This window comes from Mastigoproctus giganteus, chromosome 12 (genome assembly GCF_048544385.1).
Source record: "Mastigoproctus giganteus isolate SK-2022 chromosome 12, ASM4854438v1, whole genome shotgun sequence".
Lineage (NCBI taxonomy): Eukaryota > Metazoa > Arthropoda > Arachnida > Uropygi > Thelyphonidae > Mastigoproctus > Mastigoproctus giganteus.
The window spans coordinates 44468079-44487036 of record NC_143586.1 but is presented as its reverse complement, the minus strand read 5'-3'; the positions used below and the strand labels follow the sequence as shown (position 1 = coordinate 44487036).

The 18958-nt window shown below is 35.7% G+C and overlaps 1 protein-coding gene across 1 annotated transcript in view; it reads left to right on the top strand.

The window, feature by feature from the left end:
* LOC150077000 (uncharacterized) overlaps positions 1-18958 on the top strand; it is a 132117-nt gene that overhangs the window by 77271 nt on the left and 35888 nt on the right. The window contains exons 7-9 of the mRNA XM_090385753.1: positions 1141-1204; positions 13315-13671; positions 15558-16030. Of these exons, the coding sequence (XP_090241879.1) occupies positions 1141-1204; positions 13315-13671; positions 15558-16030 (894 nt within the window). The remainder of the gene's footprint in view (positions 1-1140; positions 1205-13314; positions 13672-15557; positions 16031-18958) is intronic.

Below are 18958 nucleotides of genomic sequence, written 5' to 3'. Positions count from 1 at the left end.
ACAGTGTTGTAAATAGTCCCTTGGTTCCAAGAAACATTCTTGTTTTCACCACTGCATATGAAGCCAGAACTGGTCAAACAGTTTGTTTAAAGTATTGGGTCCTTAAGATGACACTTTCAACTACATACAGTCTATGTTTCTAAAATTCTCTAAAGAAAAAGAGAAAGGTGCCATATTTATTGGTCTATAAGTTAAAGCAGATGTTGGCTTTAAAAGGATTGGAAGACAAAATGACTGATGCTGAGTAAAATGTCTGGCATTCATTTCGCCTTGCAGTGAATTGCTTTTTCAGTAATATTAACAGTGAAAATTACAAGGAACTAGTTAACAAGTTCATTGAAAATTTAGAAAAATAGGATACTGAATAGCAATGAACCTCCATAACTTGCACTCTCGCTTGAATTTTTTTTCAGACCAAATCTGGCTGGTATCAGTGAAGAGTGTGACAGGAGATTCCAGGACATACAATCAATGCAAAAGAGGTACCAAGGAAAGTGGGATGAAGCTATGATAGGCGACTATATCTACATGATTTGAAATGATCACACTGGCCTACAAAAGATGAAGATGTTAAAATGTACTTTTTTTATGGAAGATTTTTTTTGTTAACTCAAGAAGGGGTTCTACTTTTTAATTTGTGATTTTTTTTAACTTGTTGTTTACTTGTATTAAAGATTAATACTATATTCTATAGTACAGTGTTAATCTTTAATACAAGAAAAGTAAAATATTGCTAATAAATCTGATATAGTATTACTGAGTATTTACTTTTACGTTTAAATTCTGTATGAACAGTTGATACTGTGCAAAAATTAGTCTCATATTCAGGATCAACATTCCCAAATTCAAAAAAAGAAATGCAGATAAACAGAATCTTTTTGAAAATTTTTACATAGCATTAAATAATACTACTTACAAAAAAAAAAAACTTGAAATTAAAAGATATTGGCATTAATTAATATAGTTAATAATATATTTCCCCGAGGATAAATATGAGCTAACTGCATTATTTATAAACTTCAGTAGTATTTGAAAATTGACTATGATTAGATTTTTTAACAAACTAAATTATCCAAAACTCTGTATTCTATATGTGGTGTTTCTATATTTATATGTATCTGCTTAAACAACTGTTTTTAGGGTATTGGCTCAGATGTTCGCATTAAGCAAACTGTTTCTAGATCTCAGAGTCGGAAACAGCAAGGTAAGATTCTTTTTTTTGAATTATTATGATACAGAACTATTTCAGACTTTGTTTCAATCCACTGATATAATCTTTATGGAAATAAAATTTGTTTTTATTTCCCAGACGGCATCATTTCAGGGCTATTTGGCCCTTCTTCGGTGGGTGGGTAGATACCCAAGTATGCCCACCCACCAAAGAAGGGCCAAATAGCCCTGAAATGGTGCCGTCTGGGTGGTGGTATCCATCTGAGAATAAGTAACATTAGTCTTCTCCTCAGGTGAAGCATTACTTATTCGAAGTAGTGCAATATCATGGCAACCCTTTGTGAAGGTATTCACAATATGAGATATAACTTAAAACGATGCCGCTTTGCTAATATTCTGTTCATTCAGATTTGGCTATGTATTATTGATGCCTTCGCACTATACTTATACATAGTCTAGACTTTTCCATAGCTTGAGGCTTATGCCCTAAATGCTTTAAAATATATACATAGTCTAAATTGGCTCACAGCTTGAGGCTTTAGCCCTAAATGCATCTTAGTCTAAATCATACACCATCAGGCATCTCTCATATTGTGGAGTTATACTTCATAACTGTTTTGCCATCATTGCATCACTTTGGTACCTATCTGAGAATAAGTAACGTTAGTCTTCTCCTTAGGTGAAGTGTTACTTATTCGAAGTAGTGCAATATTATGGCAACTCGTTGTGAAGGTATTCACAATATGAGATATAACTTAAAACGATGCCGCCTTATAAATATTCTGTTTATTCAGAAATGGCTGTGTATTAATGATGCTATTGCACTTAATATATACATAGTCTAAATTTGCTCGCAGCTTTAGCCCTAAATGCATCTTAGTCTTATCCGGCATAATTGATGTCAGAGCTCTTCCAGATAATCAAATGTAAGGTTAGATTAAATAAATTTAATCTTACCTTACAATTAAATTAAATTAAATTAAAATTTATAAACCGATCTCAGAAAACAGAAACATCTATCCAAGCATTTTTATGATTTTTATACAAAACAGGAAAATTAGAAAGATTTTTAAATGCTCTCGGGTTTTTTCACTTACCAATAATGAGCACGGACAATCTGTGCGTCCCAGTAGCATTTGCACACATAGCAATTGTAACTCATTCTTTTCTCATCTTAAAACCTGGTGCAGGCATTTCTCTTTTAGTGGCTAGGGTTTTTCTCAGTAATGCTTTCCATAATAAGCCCGTCTCATCAACATTATAAACACTTTCTTTCTCGTAATTTGCTATAACTGAAGCAAACTTCCTTTTAAAGGACACTGCTGCCAATTCATCTGCAGAAAGTTTCTCGCCTTGAATATCAAGTCCACGGATACCATGTCACACTTTAAAGTTTTACAGTCAACCTGTGCTTGCCTTAAAATCTTTACCTCTTAATTTTCAATTAAAATCTAATGCTTTTTCACACAACATTGGGCCGGACACTAGTTCACCTAACCTTTGCTTCTGAAGAAACCACAAATAAAATGCACTCTCTAAAGCGGCATTTTCAGATTTTGACATCGTCTTTTTCCCACTTAGACCCTCCTTCACATCCGTAATTGACACAAAATCTGTTATAGCATTGGAAATTTTCTTGATGTCATAAATTGTTGAAATCCTCACATTAAACTCTTTGGAGAGATTTCCTAAATTTTCACCTTTTCTAATTCTATTAATAATTTCCATTGTTTGTTCATAATGTTAAAACTACACATTTTCTTTTCATTCACATTTTACTGCAGTGTTTCTCAAACTTTCTGAGCCCACGCCTCCCTTGATCTGTAAAATGTTCCCGGCGCCTCCCTTGAAGTAAAACATCCATAATTGTGCAATTTCTGGTTCTCCGGCAAAACTAGAGTTTCTCCTATTGTGTGTGGTTTTTTACATTTTGCGATTCTGTAAGAAACTTGGTACGATGCTAGCAATGCATTTGATGGAACAGAAGCTATTTTTTTGAACGTTTGCTTTTGTTTATTAAACTCGTCTAATTTTCTTTGAAAAAATTCTATGGGCTTACCAATGTATTCAGAATGCATAGTTTTAAGGTACCCCTTTTAATTTGCCTGGTCTCATACTATCTACAGCCAAAACTTTCGTACAAAACAAACACATTGGTTTTTCCAAGCCATCTATAATAACACTTGTGAATCCTAATGATAAATAGGATGAATCATATTTTCTTGTCTTGGGAGTTCTACCTCCTTGTTCCCTGTTGCTTCTATTCCCACTACCTTTACGTGTATCAGCATCAGTATCTTCATTATTAGTGGATTTTCTCTTGTAACCAGTCAAAAATTTATCCATTCGTCTAAAAATATTAGGATTAAATTTATATTCTTAAAAAATACAACTTCTAAATTACTAACGATTATTATCAGTAAGTAGTCATGCCTTTATCCATAGCAGCAATTTGCCTCCAATGCCACACTGCTCCAATTTGTGCATCAGTTTTCCATGTGCAACAGTATCAAAAGCCTTTCTAAGATCCAAATATATATCAAAATTATTCTTTGCATCCAGTTCCTTTGTGACCACATCATAGTATCCAATCAAATTGGTCAGAAAGACTTCCCTTTAACAAACCCTTGCTGTGTCCGAGCTATAACTGAAGTCTTGTCTAGATGTTCCGGCAATGCTTCTTTAACGAGTACCTCCATTAACTTCCTTGTAACAGAAGTTAAACTAACAGGTCTGTAATTACCTATGTTGCCCTTTGATCCTCTATTGTGGATTGGGGTCACATTTGCACATCTCCAGTCCATGGGTACCTCCCCTGAGTCCAAGGAAGCTCTCATAATTATGGCTAAGGGTTTGCTTACTTCCTTTGCTGCCTCCTTTAATATAACTGGATAGATCCCATCCATCCCAGGTGCCTTATGTTTATCTTCAACAATTTCTCCTCCATTTTACTCTCAGTTATTACAAGATTATCTAGCTTACTGCCAGAGTTTAATACACCTCTGGCATTGTTGTTATAGGCCTAATGACTCTGATGAGTATAATAAAAAACTGTACAGGGAAATAGAGTGGGCCAGTAAATCAAACTGTCTTATAATGGGGGATTTTAATTTCCCAGATATTGACTGGAATTTGCGGGTTGGTCACTAACACACTAGCAAGGCTTTTGTGGATTTATTTGATGATTGTTTTCTACATCAGCATATTCAGGAGGCAACTAGAGGGAGTAATACTCTTGATCTCATTATCAGTAGTGATTCTTTGTGCATTAAGAATCTGCAGATAAAGGAACCACTAGGTAGCAGTGATCACATTGTGCTGAAGTGAGATTTACTCAAAGAGGTAACTAACATCAGGGGTAAAGGGAAGGGTTTTTGCTTTTGTAAAGGTGACTAATGAGGTCTGAGACAGTACTTAAATTCTATATGGTGGGACCAACTGATGATGTTACCAACAGCAAATTCAAAATGGGAGGCATTCAAAGAATTAATTTTGGAAGCTACTAGGCTTTACATACCAACTAAGAAATATTGTTCAAAGTTTAGGCCAAAATGGATATTAGATGAACTTAATGAGACATATGGCAGAGAAGAAAAATGCATGGGATACATATAAATTAATGGGTGACATGGAAGCCTGTAATAGCTATAAGCTGGTCTGTAACCAAGTCACGAAGGAGATTAGGCAAGCAAAGGCAGATTATGAAAAATCTTTGGCAAAGGATGCAAAGAAAAACAGAAAACAGTTTTTTACCTCTTTAAACTCTAGAAGGAAAGGGATGAATCAGATTGGTCCACTGGATGTTGATCCTGCTCAGGAAGCTAACAAACTAAATGAGTATTTTGCATCTACATTCACACATGAGGAGTTATTCAGGAAGAGGAATGCCAGAGATGAATTAAACTGTGGCAGTGAGCTAGATGATTTTGTAATAACTGAGAAGAAAAATTGTTGAAGATAAACATAAAAAAGGCACCAGCGGTGGATGGGATCTATCCAGTTATATTAAAGGAGGCAGCAAAGGAAGTAAGCAAACCCTTAGTCATAATTATGAGAGCTTCCTTGGACTCAGGGGAGGTACCCATGGACTGGAGATGTGTAAATGTGACCCCAATTCAAAAAGGAGGATCAAAGGGGGAGACAGGTAATTACAGACCTGTTAGTTTAACTTCTGTTCCAGGAAAATTAATGGAGGCACTGGTTAAAGAAGCACTGCAGGATCATCCAGACAAGACTTCAGTTATAGCTCGGGCACAGCATGGTTTTGTTAAGGGAAAATCTTGCCTGACCAATTTGATTGGATACTATGATGTCGTCACAAAGGAACTGGATGCAGGGAATAACATTGATATCATATATTTGGATCTTATAAAGGCTTTTGATACTGTTGCACATGGAAGACTGCTCCACAAATTGGAGCAGTGTTGGCACTGGAGACTAATTGCTGCTATGGATAAAGGGATGGTTGCATGGGAGAAGACAGAGACTCGTAATCAATGGACACTGCTCTTCATGGACTAATGTTATTAGTGGAATCCCTCAAGGTTCAGTGTTGGGTCCATTGTTGTTTTCTGTATTTATAAATGATATTGATGATAGTATATCAGGCATAATGTCCAAGTTTGCAGAAGATACAAAGGTTGGCAGGGTTATTAATGACACTAATGACAGTACACTGCTGCAACAGGATCTAGAAAAGTTTAGCAGATGGACTGAGAGATGGCAAATGAAGTTTAACATTGACAAATGTAAAGTACTACATATGGGAAGCAGTAACCCCAGAGTTACGTATTAACTGTATGGTTTGTTTGTTTATTATTTGGTGTTTAGGAGCATTAGCAACTAAGGCCATATTGCTCCGGGGATGTGCGGTGGTCATTCCCTGACCTTTCCACATCCTCCGTATTTGGTGGGCACGGGCTCGAACCCCGGTCCAATCAAGAAGCATGTGCTAAGCACTGCTGCTCCTGCCCACCTGGCTATGGAGGCACCAACTGTATGGTACTGCACTGACAGTGGTAGAGAATGAAAAGGACCTGGGGGGTAATTGTTCAGGCAGATATGATGTTTTCTGACAGTGCAGACAGTCTGCAAGAGTAGCTCATGGTGTCTTGTCAATGATATATAGGAATATTTCTAGCAGGGATAAGGTGGGGATTATACCCTTGTATAAGGCAATGGTCAGGCCACACCTTGAGTACTGTATACAGGTCTAGAGACCTCATTTTAAGAAGGATGTAGAGCTGTTGGAATGAGTACAGAGAAGGGCAACAAGATTAGTGAATGGAACGAAGGGTTTCTCTTACAAAGGAAGGCTTAAGTTTTGCAGATTACAGTGTCTGGAGACTAGGCATCTGCGAGGTGATCTGATTGAGGTGTATAAAGTCTTGAATGGTTTGAGCATGCTCAATGCTGATGGGATTCTTCCTCTTGCTAAGAATAATCAGTTACTTGAGAGGACATAAATTCGAATTAAGGAAAGACAATTGTAGGATAGATGTGCGGAAGTTTGCCTTTAGTCAGCAGGTAGTTGATTGGTTGGACAGATTTTCATCTTTTGTTGTGGAAGTTGATAGCCTAAATAAATTTAAGGCTGAGCTGGACAGGTATTTGGAACGAACGGAGGCGTGAAGTGCGAGCAAGTTGGTTTTTTTTTTTTTTTTTTTTTTTTTGGCTGATGCTGCATAAGTTTGCTTTCTTGCATCGTATGCCTCTACTAATGCTAATGCTAATTCCTCTCCCTGAATAACTCCTCATGTGTGAATGTAGATGAAAAATATTCATTTAATTTGTTAGCTACCTGAGCAGGATCATCAACAGTTAAACTGTCGATATCCAGTGGACCAATATGATTCATCCCCTTCCATCTAGGGTTTACATAAGTAAAGAACTCTTTGCTGTTTTTCTTTGCATCCTTTGCCAAAGATTTCTCGTAATCTGCCTTTGCCTGCCTAATCTCCATTGTGAATTGGTTACAGACCAGCTTATATCTATCATAGGTTTACGTGTCACCTGTTATTTTATATGTATCCCATGCATTTTTCTTCTCTGCCACATGTCTAAAAGTTCATCTGACATCCGTTTAGGCCTAAATCTTGAACAATATTTCTTTGCATAAAAAGCTTAGTAGCTTCCAAGATTAATTCTTTGAATGCTTCCCATTTTGAATTTGCTGTTGTAACATCATCAGTTGGTCCCACTATATACAAATTGAACTGTGATCACTGCCACCTAGTGGTTCCTTTATCTGCAGATTCATAATGCATGAAGAATCACTACTGATAATCAGATCAAGAATATTACTCACTCTAGTTGCCTCCCGAATATGCTACTATAGAAAACAATCATCCAATAAATCCACAAAAGCCTTGCTATTGTGTGAGTGACCAACCCACAAATTCCTGTCAATATCTGGGAAATTAAAATCCCCCATTATAAGACTCTCTGATTTACTGGCCCACTCTATTTCTCTGTACAGTTGTTTATTATACTCATCATAGTCATTAGGCCTGTAACACACTCCTAGTCTCAATTTTGCTTTCCCAGTGCTTATGTCACACCAAACTGACTCAACACTGCTCTGTCCATCCATGGTGAATGGCTGTACTTCCTTGGATTTTGTGTGTTTCTTAACCAATAGTATAAACCCTCCTCCCTTCCTATCCTGTCTATCCTTCCTGTACACGTTATGCTCCCCAAATTTCAGTTCTGCCTTCCTTATATCTGTGTGACACCACATCTCTGTTATCCCAACAATATCTGCCTTTGATATTTTGACCAACACTTCAAATTCATCAAATGTATTTACCTAACTCCTAGCATTGGTGTATACGCACATATACATGGACCTGTTCCTATTCTTAGCTACCCTAACACAGCCCATGTATTTACTTGTTCTGCAATGACTCCCAGCAGTCTCTGGAATCCCCTGCACCTTGTTTTCCAGGCTAATGCTCATTCCAATAGAAGCAATGCAAGAATCACTTTCACCTCTGCCAGCATCTACTGTTAATTTGTTAGTCCGTGTATCCCTCCAAGGTAGCAGTTTTCCAACCCACCTAACACTGCCTCGATATCATCGGCAAATATTCTTGCACCCTTTCTATTTAAGTGTATCCCATCCTTGTAGAAGCAATCTCTCCTGTTAACAAGTACAGTCCAGGCTGAAAAAAATTCTACCCCTTGAGCCTTGCACAATCTCTCCAGGGCCTAATAGAACACAGACAGTGCTGCACCAGGTGGTTCTTGTATGCAGTAACTCGGAGAAAAACTGTATACAAACAATTTAAAAAATTATAATAAGTAAAAATGTTTCAACAGAAAATAAAGCGGAAGCAAAATTGCTGCAGCTAAAAGTGAACAAAGTGACCAGGGCTGGTGGAACCTATTCAATTATATTAAAAGAAGCTGCAAAAGAGAAAGTTGAATTTTTAGCCATAATGATGAGAACAACTTTAGATTCAAGAAGTCCCTACAAATTGGAGATGTGCAAATGTACCTTGTACTTGTGGAAGTACAGGTGCCTATCTGAATTTCCATACAGATGGGCATCAACGTCTATTCAGCACTGACCATCGAAAAAAGAAAAATGAATGCTGTGGCAACAATAGTCCCATTCTAAATATATCACTTTGAACAAATCCAATTATTATATATGTTTTCAAATCAAAGTAATCTGTCATATCATGATGCTTTAACCCTAAATTTTCTTAAGATTACTTAAATTTTATTATATTTTTTTACTTTTCATAAAAACGGTTTCGAGAAGATATATAAAGAATCTGTCATATAAGAAATTTATGTTTGGAGATTATAGATATAGGAATTAAGAACTCATCAATACAAAGTGATCATTGTTTCTCCTGCATTTTTGATCACTTGTTTAAGTATTCTGTTTTAGTGATGTCCCGCTCCTGTTTTATCCTCCCATATGGTAATCCGTCATACCTGTTGTATAAATGAATGGCTTAGTTCTGATCACAGCAGAACTACTTCATTTGTCTAATCACTTAAAGCCAGTAAGAATTAGGGTCAAGACATTTATTAACAACTTATTTATTTTAAAATAAAATAGCTCAGCAACTTCATGCTAATGAAAGTATGTGTATGAATGGGGGCATTTGAAAAGTTTGTGGCCTGAATATGAAAGGGTACTGGTACGGCATTAAAAATTAATGTTATACTTAATGTATAACACTTCAAATAGTAACCCACCAAGTTTCATGCAGCTCCAATTTATGTCTGTTTTAATTTACAGTTCCTGTATGAATGAGAAAAGATGGACAAAATCAGTCATCATGCAGTCATCCAATATTTGGGGGGGAAAAGGGACTAATGGTTACAAAATTAGGGGAGTGCCCCTTCTTATTCTATGGTTAAGAGGTGGACAGTAAGATTTGAAAGAGGGAGGGAGAGCCTGGAAGATAACCCACACTGTGGAAGACCTGCAACATCCCTCACTCCAGTTGTTGGCAGTGTGCATAATTTGGTGATGAGTGACAATTCAGTATATTGCCAGCATCTTGGGCATCTCATCTGAACTTAGGCGCCTCCGTAGCCAGGTGGGAAGGAGCAGCAGTGCATAGCACACGCTTCTTGATTAGACCGGGGTTCGAGCCCGTCACCACCAAATACGGAGGATGCGGAAAGGTCAGGGAATGACCACCGCATATTCCTGGAGCAATATGGTCTTAGTTGCTAATGCTCCTAAAAACCAAATAACATAACATAACTCATCTGAACTTGTGTAGCACATAATAACAGGGGTTCTCACTATGAAAAAGGTGTCAGTATGATGAGTCCCAAAGGTGATGACAGCAGATCAAAAATGAACAAGAGTTATCAAGTCAAATGGGCATTTGCATCATCTTCAAATAGAGCAGATCCGTCATCATAGATCTGCTCTTCATGCAGATGATGGCGGCGCCTCCGTAGCCAGGTGGGAAGGAGCAGCAGTGCGTAGCACATGCTTCTTGATTAGACCGGGGTTCGAGCCCGTCACCACCAAATACGGAGGATGCGGAAAGGTCAGGGAATGACCACCGCATATCCCGGAGCAATATGGCCTTAGTTGCTAATGCTCCTAAAAACCAAATAACAAACAAACAAACAAACAAACATGCAGATGATGGCATCAGTTTTTTGGAATGCTGGTGGAGCGTTGCTAGTGTAACACTCCATCAGCATAAGTTTGACCTTCAGAAAGGCCAAACAATCACAGGGGCATATTATGCTGACCTTGTGAGGTGTTTGTGTGAAAACATCAAACTACCACCAATGAAAACTCAACAAAGGAGCCTTGTTCCACCAGGACAGTACACCTGCTCACAAGTCTGCTATTGTTGTGGCTGCACCACATAAGTGCGGCTTTGAAATCTTAGACCATCCCTCATATTCACCAGATTTAGTGCCATCCCACTTTAATCTGTCAGTTCCAACTATTTGCATTGCACTTATTGTCAAGTATTGCATCGTTCCTCATGCAGCGACAATCTCTCTCTCTACTAACGACATGCAAAGATAATTCACCTCTGTTAGTCTCAGATAAGAGTGCCTGTTGCAGCTCATTGTGCTGCACTGATTGTTTAGCAGGGTTATCATTTGTTATTATTAGTGCAGTTTCACTGGTGAAATTTTATGACACTTTTTTGTTCTATGCATTATAATTACAGTATATGCAGTTCCTTGTGCTGCATGACTTCAGGTGGATTATCCATTGCTGCTTTTCTCAAAACATAAACATTTCAGATGGCTTAGTAGTAATGTGCAGTTCCTTGTGCTGTGGCAGACAGTATATCTCAGACTGTAAGTATATCGGATGATTTCAGTGAGATCATGCAATTCCTTGTACTACATGCAATTGGATTACTATGTTATGCATAGTTCTTGTACAGATGGACTTCAGATATTGTTGCCTACTTGTTGAATGGATGTATCTCATTTTCTGAATGATATTATAAATTCTATCTATAATATTGTGTGTATGGTATTGTAAATATAATGTGGGTTGCCAGAATTTGGCAGGGACTGCCTGATACAATAAATTTTTTTTAAAAAAAATTGAAAAATTGAAAAAAATGCCTGGCTAGCATCCATTTCCCCACCAACAGTGACATTATTGCTGTTGTGGATGCATTTCTGGAGGCCCAAGAGAAAACTTTATTTGCAGCTGGAATCAATGGAATACAACATCAGTGGCAAAAGTGTATTAACTCCAAAGGGGACTATGTGAAAAGTAACACGATACCAGACTACTCAAATAAACCCTTCATACTCAGACTGTGAACTTTTCAAATGCCACTCATGTGAATGTTAGGGCTCTCATTCAATTGCTGATTAAGATCTCTTGTCAAACCAAAGTTTGAAAACTTTTTTTTTTCTGAAGAGACAATAAACTTCTAATGTTGCAAATAAAAACACAAAAGTTTAAGATAAGTAGCACTGCTGTAACAAAGCTTGTTTAAAAGAATAGAATATACAGAGCATCTTGTAAATTAACTTTAACTGTCATTATACATTAATGTCACTTCACGCTGCCATCAATACAATAAAATGCAGTTTTAACCAAATAAATATGTGAAGTGCTCACCAGAGCATGATAAAACAGAACGTGAAACTATGTTCTGACATAATTACTGACAGTCCAGAACACAAGTGGAACTATGTCTCACTTAATGACAGAGTTAACAACTTCGAAAATGAGTCGTTAGGTAAGTGAGTGATAATTTTCCATATGTTCCTATATTATAATGATAGATGCATTCCTTGAAAAAAATTAAATAGTAAATTTTAAATATAAAGTTGTTGGGATGTAACACAGTAATAATGAAAGAAGTGGACTTAGCTGTTTTGTGTAAACAATGTTATAAGAACAGTCTTGTTATATACTGGTGCAATAATAAAAGATAACACCCCAGGGGCTCACATCTGATGAGCATGGACTTGGCACACCCAGGGTTCTGAGCTGGATATCATCATTCTTCTCTTCCCTGGTGATTCCCTTTATTTCTCTCTCTCTCTCTCTCTCTCTCTCTCTCTCTCTCTCTCTCTCTCTCTCTCTCTCTCTCTCGGTAACTCTGGATTTTTTTTTTTGGCTGGTGCAGCAAAAGCCTCAGGCTTCCTTGCATCATATGGCTAATGATAATAATAATAAGACTAAAACTTCATGAATGGTTGATTTATTTAACATGGAACCACCCTCATTAGGCCTGTTACCGTGAAAGAAGGGAACACTGTAGAATAAAAAAAAATGTGTGTGTATATATATATATCTCTTAATCGACTGTAGACAAGGAAACTTCTTCTGTTGTAGGTACTAGTGATTGAAGCCATTTAAAAATGAATGACTTCAGCTAACTTTTCTTTTGTTACATCACTGTTAACTCTGCTGCCCTTTGTGTGTCTTCATCTTTCTCAGCAGTGGTAATCATTACAGCTTCTAAATGGGTAAAAGCTTCTCCATGTCCTTGATTATAATGAACAAAAATATTAATTTTGGGGCACTTCTTCAACCTTGTCTTGCACTCTTTGGTTTTCAAGTTCAAGGTGTTCTTCGGTAGTCAGATCTTTGCCGTGTGATTTGAGTAAATTGAATGCATCAGTCTCCACCATGTTTCTCTGTACATCCTGCATTGTCCCTCTCAATTCAAGGTAATTTTGTATGCAATCGGGCCTTACTTTTCTCTGAGCTCCAGTCATATTTTATGCTTTAACTTCCTTCACGAGAATTTTGAACTCATTTGAAAAGGGACCAGTAAAATGAAATAAATAATAAAAAATATTACATCTTAAATAATAAAATAATTGGCATTATTTTTAATATTTAAGGTGCATTATATTGATAGTAATATTCAGGTATCCCTGTAAGCATAGTAACAAATGTCCTATAAGTTTACCTGACTAGCTATTTTATATTAAAATTACTAATGAACTAAGTTAATGAGATAAATACTATACAAAAAAACCTGTAATGTAAATATTGTAAAGGCTTGAAATTTGTCATGGAGGTCACCTTAATGTGATTATGGTGAGTAGAAAGGTAATAAATACAAATATGCTAATGACAACTGTTGTCATTTCTGTACATAATTAAAGAGTGTATTATTTTTATATTTTTTAGTTTGTAATATTTAATAAAATTATTAGATGCTTCAGATTCTGACAGCAGCCCTCTGTGGGGGAAAACCTCAAGAGGACAGATAACACTTTCACATGCCAAGCGTCGTCTGCCAACACCACCTAGTGAAACAACAGGTAAAGGAAAACATGATATTCTTCCTGGAACAGCCCCACGAGGCAAAACAGATGAAGAGAAACATAGAAGATCCTGCACAGATCAAAGAAGACCAGTTATCAAAACTCCTGATCACCAAGGAACGCCGTGTAAAAGTCGACGACCTCGTTCTGCCACAACACCAAAATCTCCAGGGAGCACGAAATCCTTGGGTAGCATGTCTCATAGTCTTGTAATTTCACAGTCAGGAAAGTCTACTCCAGGTGAAGGTGAGTAAAATATCTTAAATCTATTAAAGATATTTTTTTTATTGCTACATCACAATTGATATTGAAATAAGTGTGTTTGACTTTGAATCCCTGAATATGCCAGTAACTAATCAGAATTTGGGAATTTCTTCTTTGCCTTTGCAAAAAATATAGCCTACAAAATTTATATAAATTTTGTAGGCTATATTTATTGAGTTTCTCACAAAACAAAAAAATTTAATGTTTTCAAAATTATCTTAATGGAAATTTTTATATCTAACCACACAGAATAAGCAATAATGTTATACTTCTTTGTGTCCTTTCGGTTTACATAAACTAGTCTTTGACGTCAAATGTTAGCTGCATAGTGCAATAAAGTTTATTATCCATCTGCAGATTATTCAGTTTACAGATTATCTATGCATAATTTTTTCAATTTGTTTTTCTTTTAATTTTCATTACATAACAAATTTATTGAGGGATTTTGAAAATGGCATATTGTCTATAAAATTAACTAAGATTTTCATTTCTACTCCTTTAAATTTTGTTATTCCTTCAAAGTAACGGAGGGTAGAAGGATTATATGTGCATTATTTCTCACTTTTTTTTTTTATTATCATTATTTGGCAGATTTATTGGAGGTTTTTAAAACCATTCATTTTCATAAGTACCTGTGATCTCTCTCTCTCTCTCCCCCCTCCCTCCCTCCCCCCCCTCTCTTCCGTTTCCTCCCACATTCCAACGAGTTGTTGAAAGGTGTGATAAGCTGTGCAGGGGGGGGGTCCCCTGGTATCCGAGTATTCATTATCCGAGTCCCCACAGTTACGATGATTTGAAAATTAAAGAATTAAAACTTTTTCCCTTGAGAAAATTGACCAAGCACTTAAATATTTTTTTGTGAGAACAATCTTCTTGTCTAATAAAATAATTGTCCTGTTTTTCACTTCCTTCGTCCATTTTTTAGTATGTAGAAGTACATAATAACCATTACTATATAATATTGGTATAGATACACCATGTCTACTCATCCTTCACAACGAGCTGCCCGTGTATTGCATTACCTCAAATAAGAAACACTTCACTTGCCGATACCAAGGTACCTGCCCACCCACCAATGAAAAGCCAACTATGGGTAGCTTTGAAACTGTGCCATCTGGGTGGTGACGCCCACCGAGGATAAGCAACAATAGTCTTCTCTATTAGTGAAGCATTACTTATTCAAGGTAGGCCAATACATGGGCAACTTGTTGTGAAGGATGAGCACAATATGAGATACAGATGAAGTGATGCCTTTCACACTACTACCGTAGTTTTTCTTTAAGAGTTGTCTATGGTGTATCAACACCAATATTATATAGATATAGAATCTTAAACTCTTAAAATATTATGCCTAGTTTCATTTATTTAAATAATAAACATTACGAAAATTTGGTCCTCATTTTAAGAGGATTCGTTTTAAGTGGACTTTTCTGGAACCAATTATCCTCAGATAATGAGGATCCCCTATACTGTACTTTAACTAAAATTACAGTACTATCACAATAATGGTCTTTATTTGAGCTTAAAAATTCTGTTTTAGAATAAATTCAGTATTAGGAGAAAATGCATGACAAAAGTCAAAGAAGCTGTGGGATTAAAATACCAATCTAATTTGTCTAATTTTATCTATTGTAAATTTAATACTTAAAAGTTATTCATACATATTTTATTGATGTTATAAATAAACATAAATTTTAATTAATTGGAGGTCATCTTAATATATGTTTTATCAAAACTAAAAATATAAAAATTTGCAATGAATATGAGTTAAAAGTAAAGTCATATTGCCAGAATAGATTTAACTTTTAATTGAAATCTTTGAAATTTTCTAAGATTGCTATATAAATACAATTTTTATCTTCATACAGAAAATGAAACAGCTACTCATAGGCCAACAGACAGTAGGTCAGAAGGATCCAAGTCACCTCACACAAATGCCCAATGGAGGAGGACACCATGGAATCTTTCTGGATCAGATTTAGAATTAGATCATAGCAAATCAGAAACTACCAGTATTTTCTCTGATACTAGTACAGATCCTAGTTCTCATAGTTCACACTCAGGGAAAGGAAAAGTTGAAACAGGTCCTCAGATGAGGCTAAACAGAGCCTTTGCATTACGGAGAGCACGATTAGAATCTGAAGGCAAAGATAAGGATAGCAAAGATTCCAAAAGTTCAACTTCTCCTAGAGGGACTCTAAAAAACCTTAAAAGTCCAGCACGAGAAGATGCAGTTCGACTGAATCTAAGATTATCTCCTGCCATCAGTAAATCTACTACTAGAACTACTACAGAAACAAAAGTGTCAAGAGTAGGGAGTCCTTTTATATCAAGAAAGAAGGTAAGTATGTTTAGCAGTTCCTCTTCTTTGCTCTTCAGAATTCTAGTTCTCCAAGTGTCATATTGTTTTTAACAGATTGAATGAAAGGTGCCTTTCATATGCAGAGATCATATGTTTTAATTTGGGTAATTTTAATTCTTAGTTCAAGTCAAAAACATCTAAAGCTTGAGATGTGTTCTATTGTATTATCTTACAAAACCCAAGGGGCTTATGAAATTATTCCAAGGAATTCATGGAGGGGGATCCTTTAATGGAGGAGTTTTTCTTGTGTGTGTGTGTGTGTGTGTGTGTGTGTGTGTGTGTGTGTGTGTGTGTGTGTGTGTGTGTGTGTGTGTGTGTGTGTGTGTGTGTGTGTGTGTGTGTAACCCAGTTGTCCAAAATATAGCAGTTATAAATATGTCTGCAAAAGATATTTTATTTATTTATTTTTTTTGAATAAAGGATATTATAATAGTGTTTCAAAAATGATTGAGCACTATGCACACTATTTCCACAATGCTCACTGCTTATTCACGTGGTCTGTCTGATGTCAAAATTAGAAGTTTATAATATTATAGCAAGTTTATAATATTATCCAGCAAAATTTAAAATGGATAGTTGAAGTTGTAAATAAATTATCTAAAGAGATATTTTAGGAAAATTTGTAGAAATTTTGGGAAGAAAACCCTAACAATAACAGTAAAATGCTACTAGAATTTTTTTACAGGTTATGCACTCTTAATTACAAATATGGTATTTCATCACAAAGGTAGGTAGTCAGTTCACATGGAAGGAGGGTGTAATTGAAAAATAAAAGTATAATATCATTATAGAAAAGGAAAATCTAGTTAACACATTCACTGCTTCCTTACAGAATATGCAGCTTCAGATTTTTAATCCACTTGGAGGTATATCACCGTATTTTTAGAAATTTTTCTTCCAATTAGACAGAAGGAAAACTGGATATTTTTGTCAAGCAACCTTCACTGGAGGCTGATTAATTCAGTTGTAGTGAGAAGAAAACCCAAAAGTGTCTCTATGCTTTTCAGCCCAGATTGACTCAAATCTGTGGGTTTAAACACCTAGATCAAAAAGGTTGTCAGAAAAGTCAGTAGTATTAATGGTAAGGAACAAAATCAGACTATGTTGTTAATAAGCAATAAGTTAATTATCACTGACCGTTTCAGAAATAGTTATATATTTCATTCTGCAGAGTTACTGGAGGATATTCAGAGTTACAACCTACCTTTATATTATAACTCATAATAGAGTTATGAGTGATCTCAAAACTCTACCTGAAAAATATGACACAAAATGCCAAAAATAAAAATTTTTTAAAATTGTGTTTTATGTTATGTCAGATCCAGTTGAAGGTCCAAGGACATATAAACGATTTGATTGGAAGTGACTATCATCTTCTATTGAGCAAATTACAAATAGTAATTAGAACCAAAAAGAAGAGGTATAAAGATGGTATAAACAGGCAAAAATTGAAAAACTCTTGGATTTATGAATACTATTAAATATAGAAACTTTTCAAAAGGCATTCCTAATGCTAATATGGCTTTAAATAAAGAATGGGAAAAATTTAAGAGAAAGATGTAAAAGGAATGTGGTCTGTAAATCCAGGAGAAGGCCTATAAAACAAGAAAATTTAGAATTCCATTGGTGGATCCAAGAAGTTAGAGGCAGTTACAGAAAACAGATTAATTTTTGGCAAATTAATATAATAAATCTTATTGGAATATAAAGAAAATATGAAAGAATTAAAATATCTGTGAAACAGGCTACAGGAAAAATCTTGGGAAGATTTGGGAAAATATATGTAGGCCTGATGTAGCTGAGTAGTCCTTCGCCAGAGTATAAACAAAAACATATAGAAAATAAATACATTTGAAGCTCTTTATAGCAACTCTCCCCTGGGGTATGACAGAAACGGTTGTTATTTCAAAATAACAAAGAAGAATTTGAACATTTAATGTAATTCTACTAATACAACATAGTATAATTTAATTCAGAATATGTACTACAGTATTGAACAAGAAACCAAAGGTAATGTACATTTTGCATGGATAAAATTAATTTGTAAATTATTTATGTAATTTTCAAATTAATTTTACTACACCATTTACTACACTGTGTACATATTTATAAAGGCCTAACCATAGACAGGGGAATTGGTTTCAGACTTTAAAATAATCTGTCAGAATATCCTGTTTCAGTAGTTGAGATGTTTTAAAAGAAAATTATTATGGCTGCATATGTTAGCAGTTAATTCACTTTTGCACTTAAACTCACTTGAAATAAAAATGATGTACAAGTTCTAATTCCTAATGAATGCCCATCAACAAAATTTCATGCCCAACTATAGTAGGGTCCTCTTCTTCATACTTAATCTTCAGTATTTATTTGGTGTGCAAACAATTCGGCCTCAGTTTTTAAAAGATTTTAGCCTAAGGGAATGTTTTTGTGCACATCATCATTGGCCAATCCAAGAGTACCTTTTCAAGATCCAAATAATTTACTTTTTCTGCCATAATCATACCTGGTGCGGCAGATATTTTCTATAATTTGCAAATTACAAAGGGATACAGACTTTGTTGCCTGCAACCAACAAATTACCTGGAAATTGCACTGAGCCAACTGGGAACAATTTTATTAGCATTAGCATTAGTAGAGGCATTTGATGCAAGAAAGCAAGCTCATGCAGCATCAGCCAAAAAAAAAAAAAAAAACCCACTTCCACTTCACCCCTCTGTTCGTTCAAAATACCTGTCCAGCTGAGCCTTAAACTTATTTAGGCTATCAACCTCCACCACAAGGGATGGCAGTCTGTTCCACCAACCAACCACCCGCTGGCTAAAGGCAAATTTCCGCACATCTATCCTACATCTGTCTTTCCTCAATTTGAATTTATGCCCTCTCAGGTGATTTTTCTGAGCTAGAGGA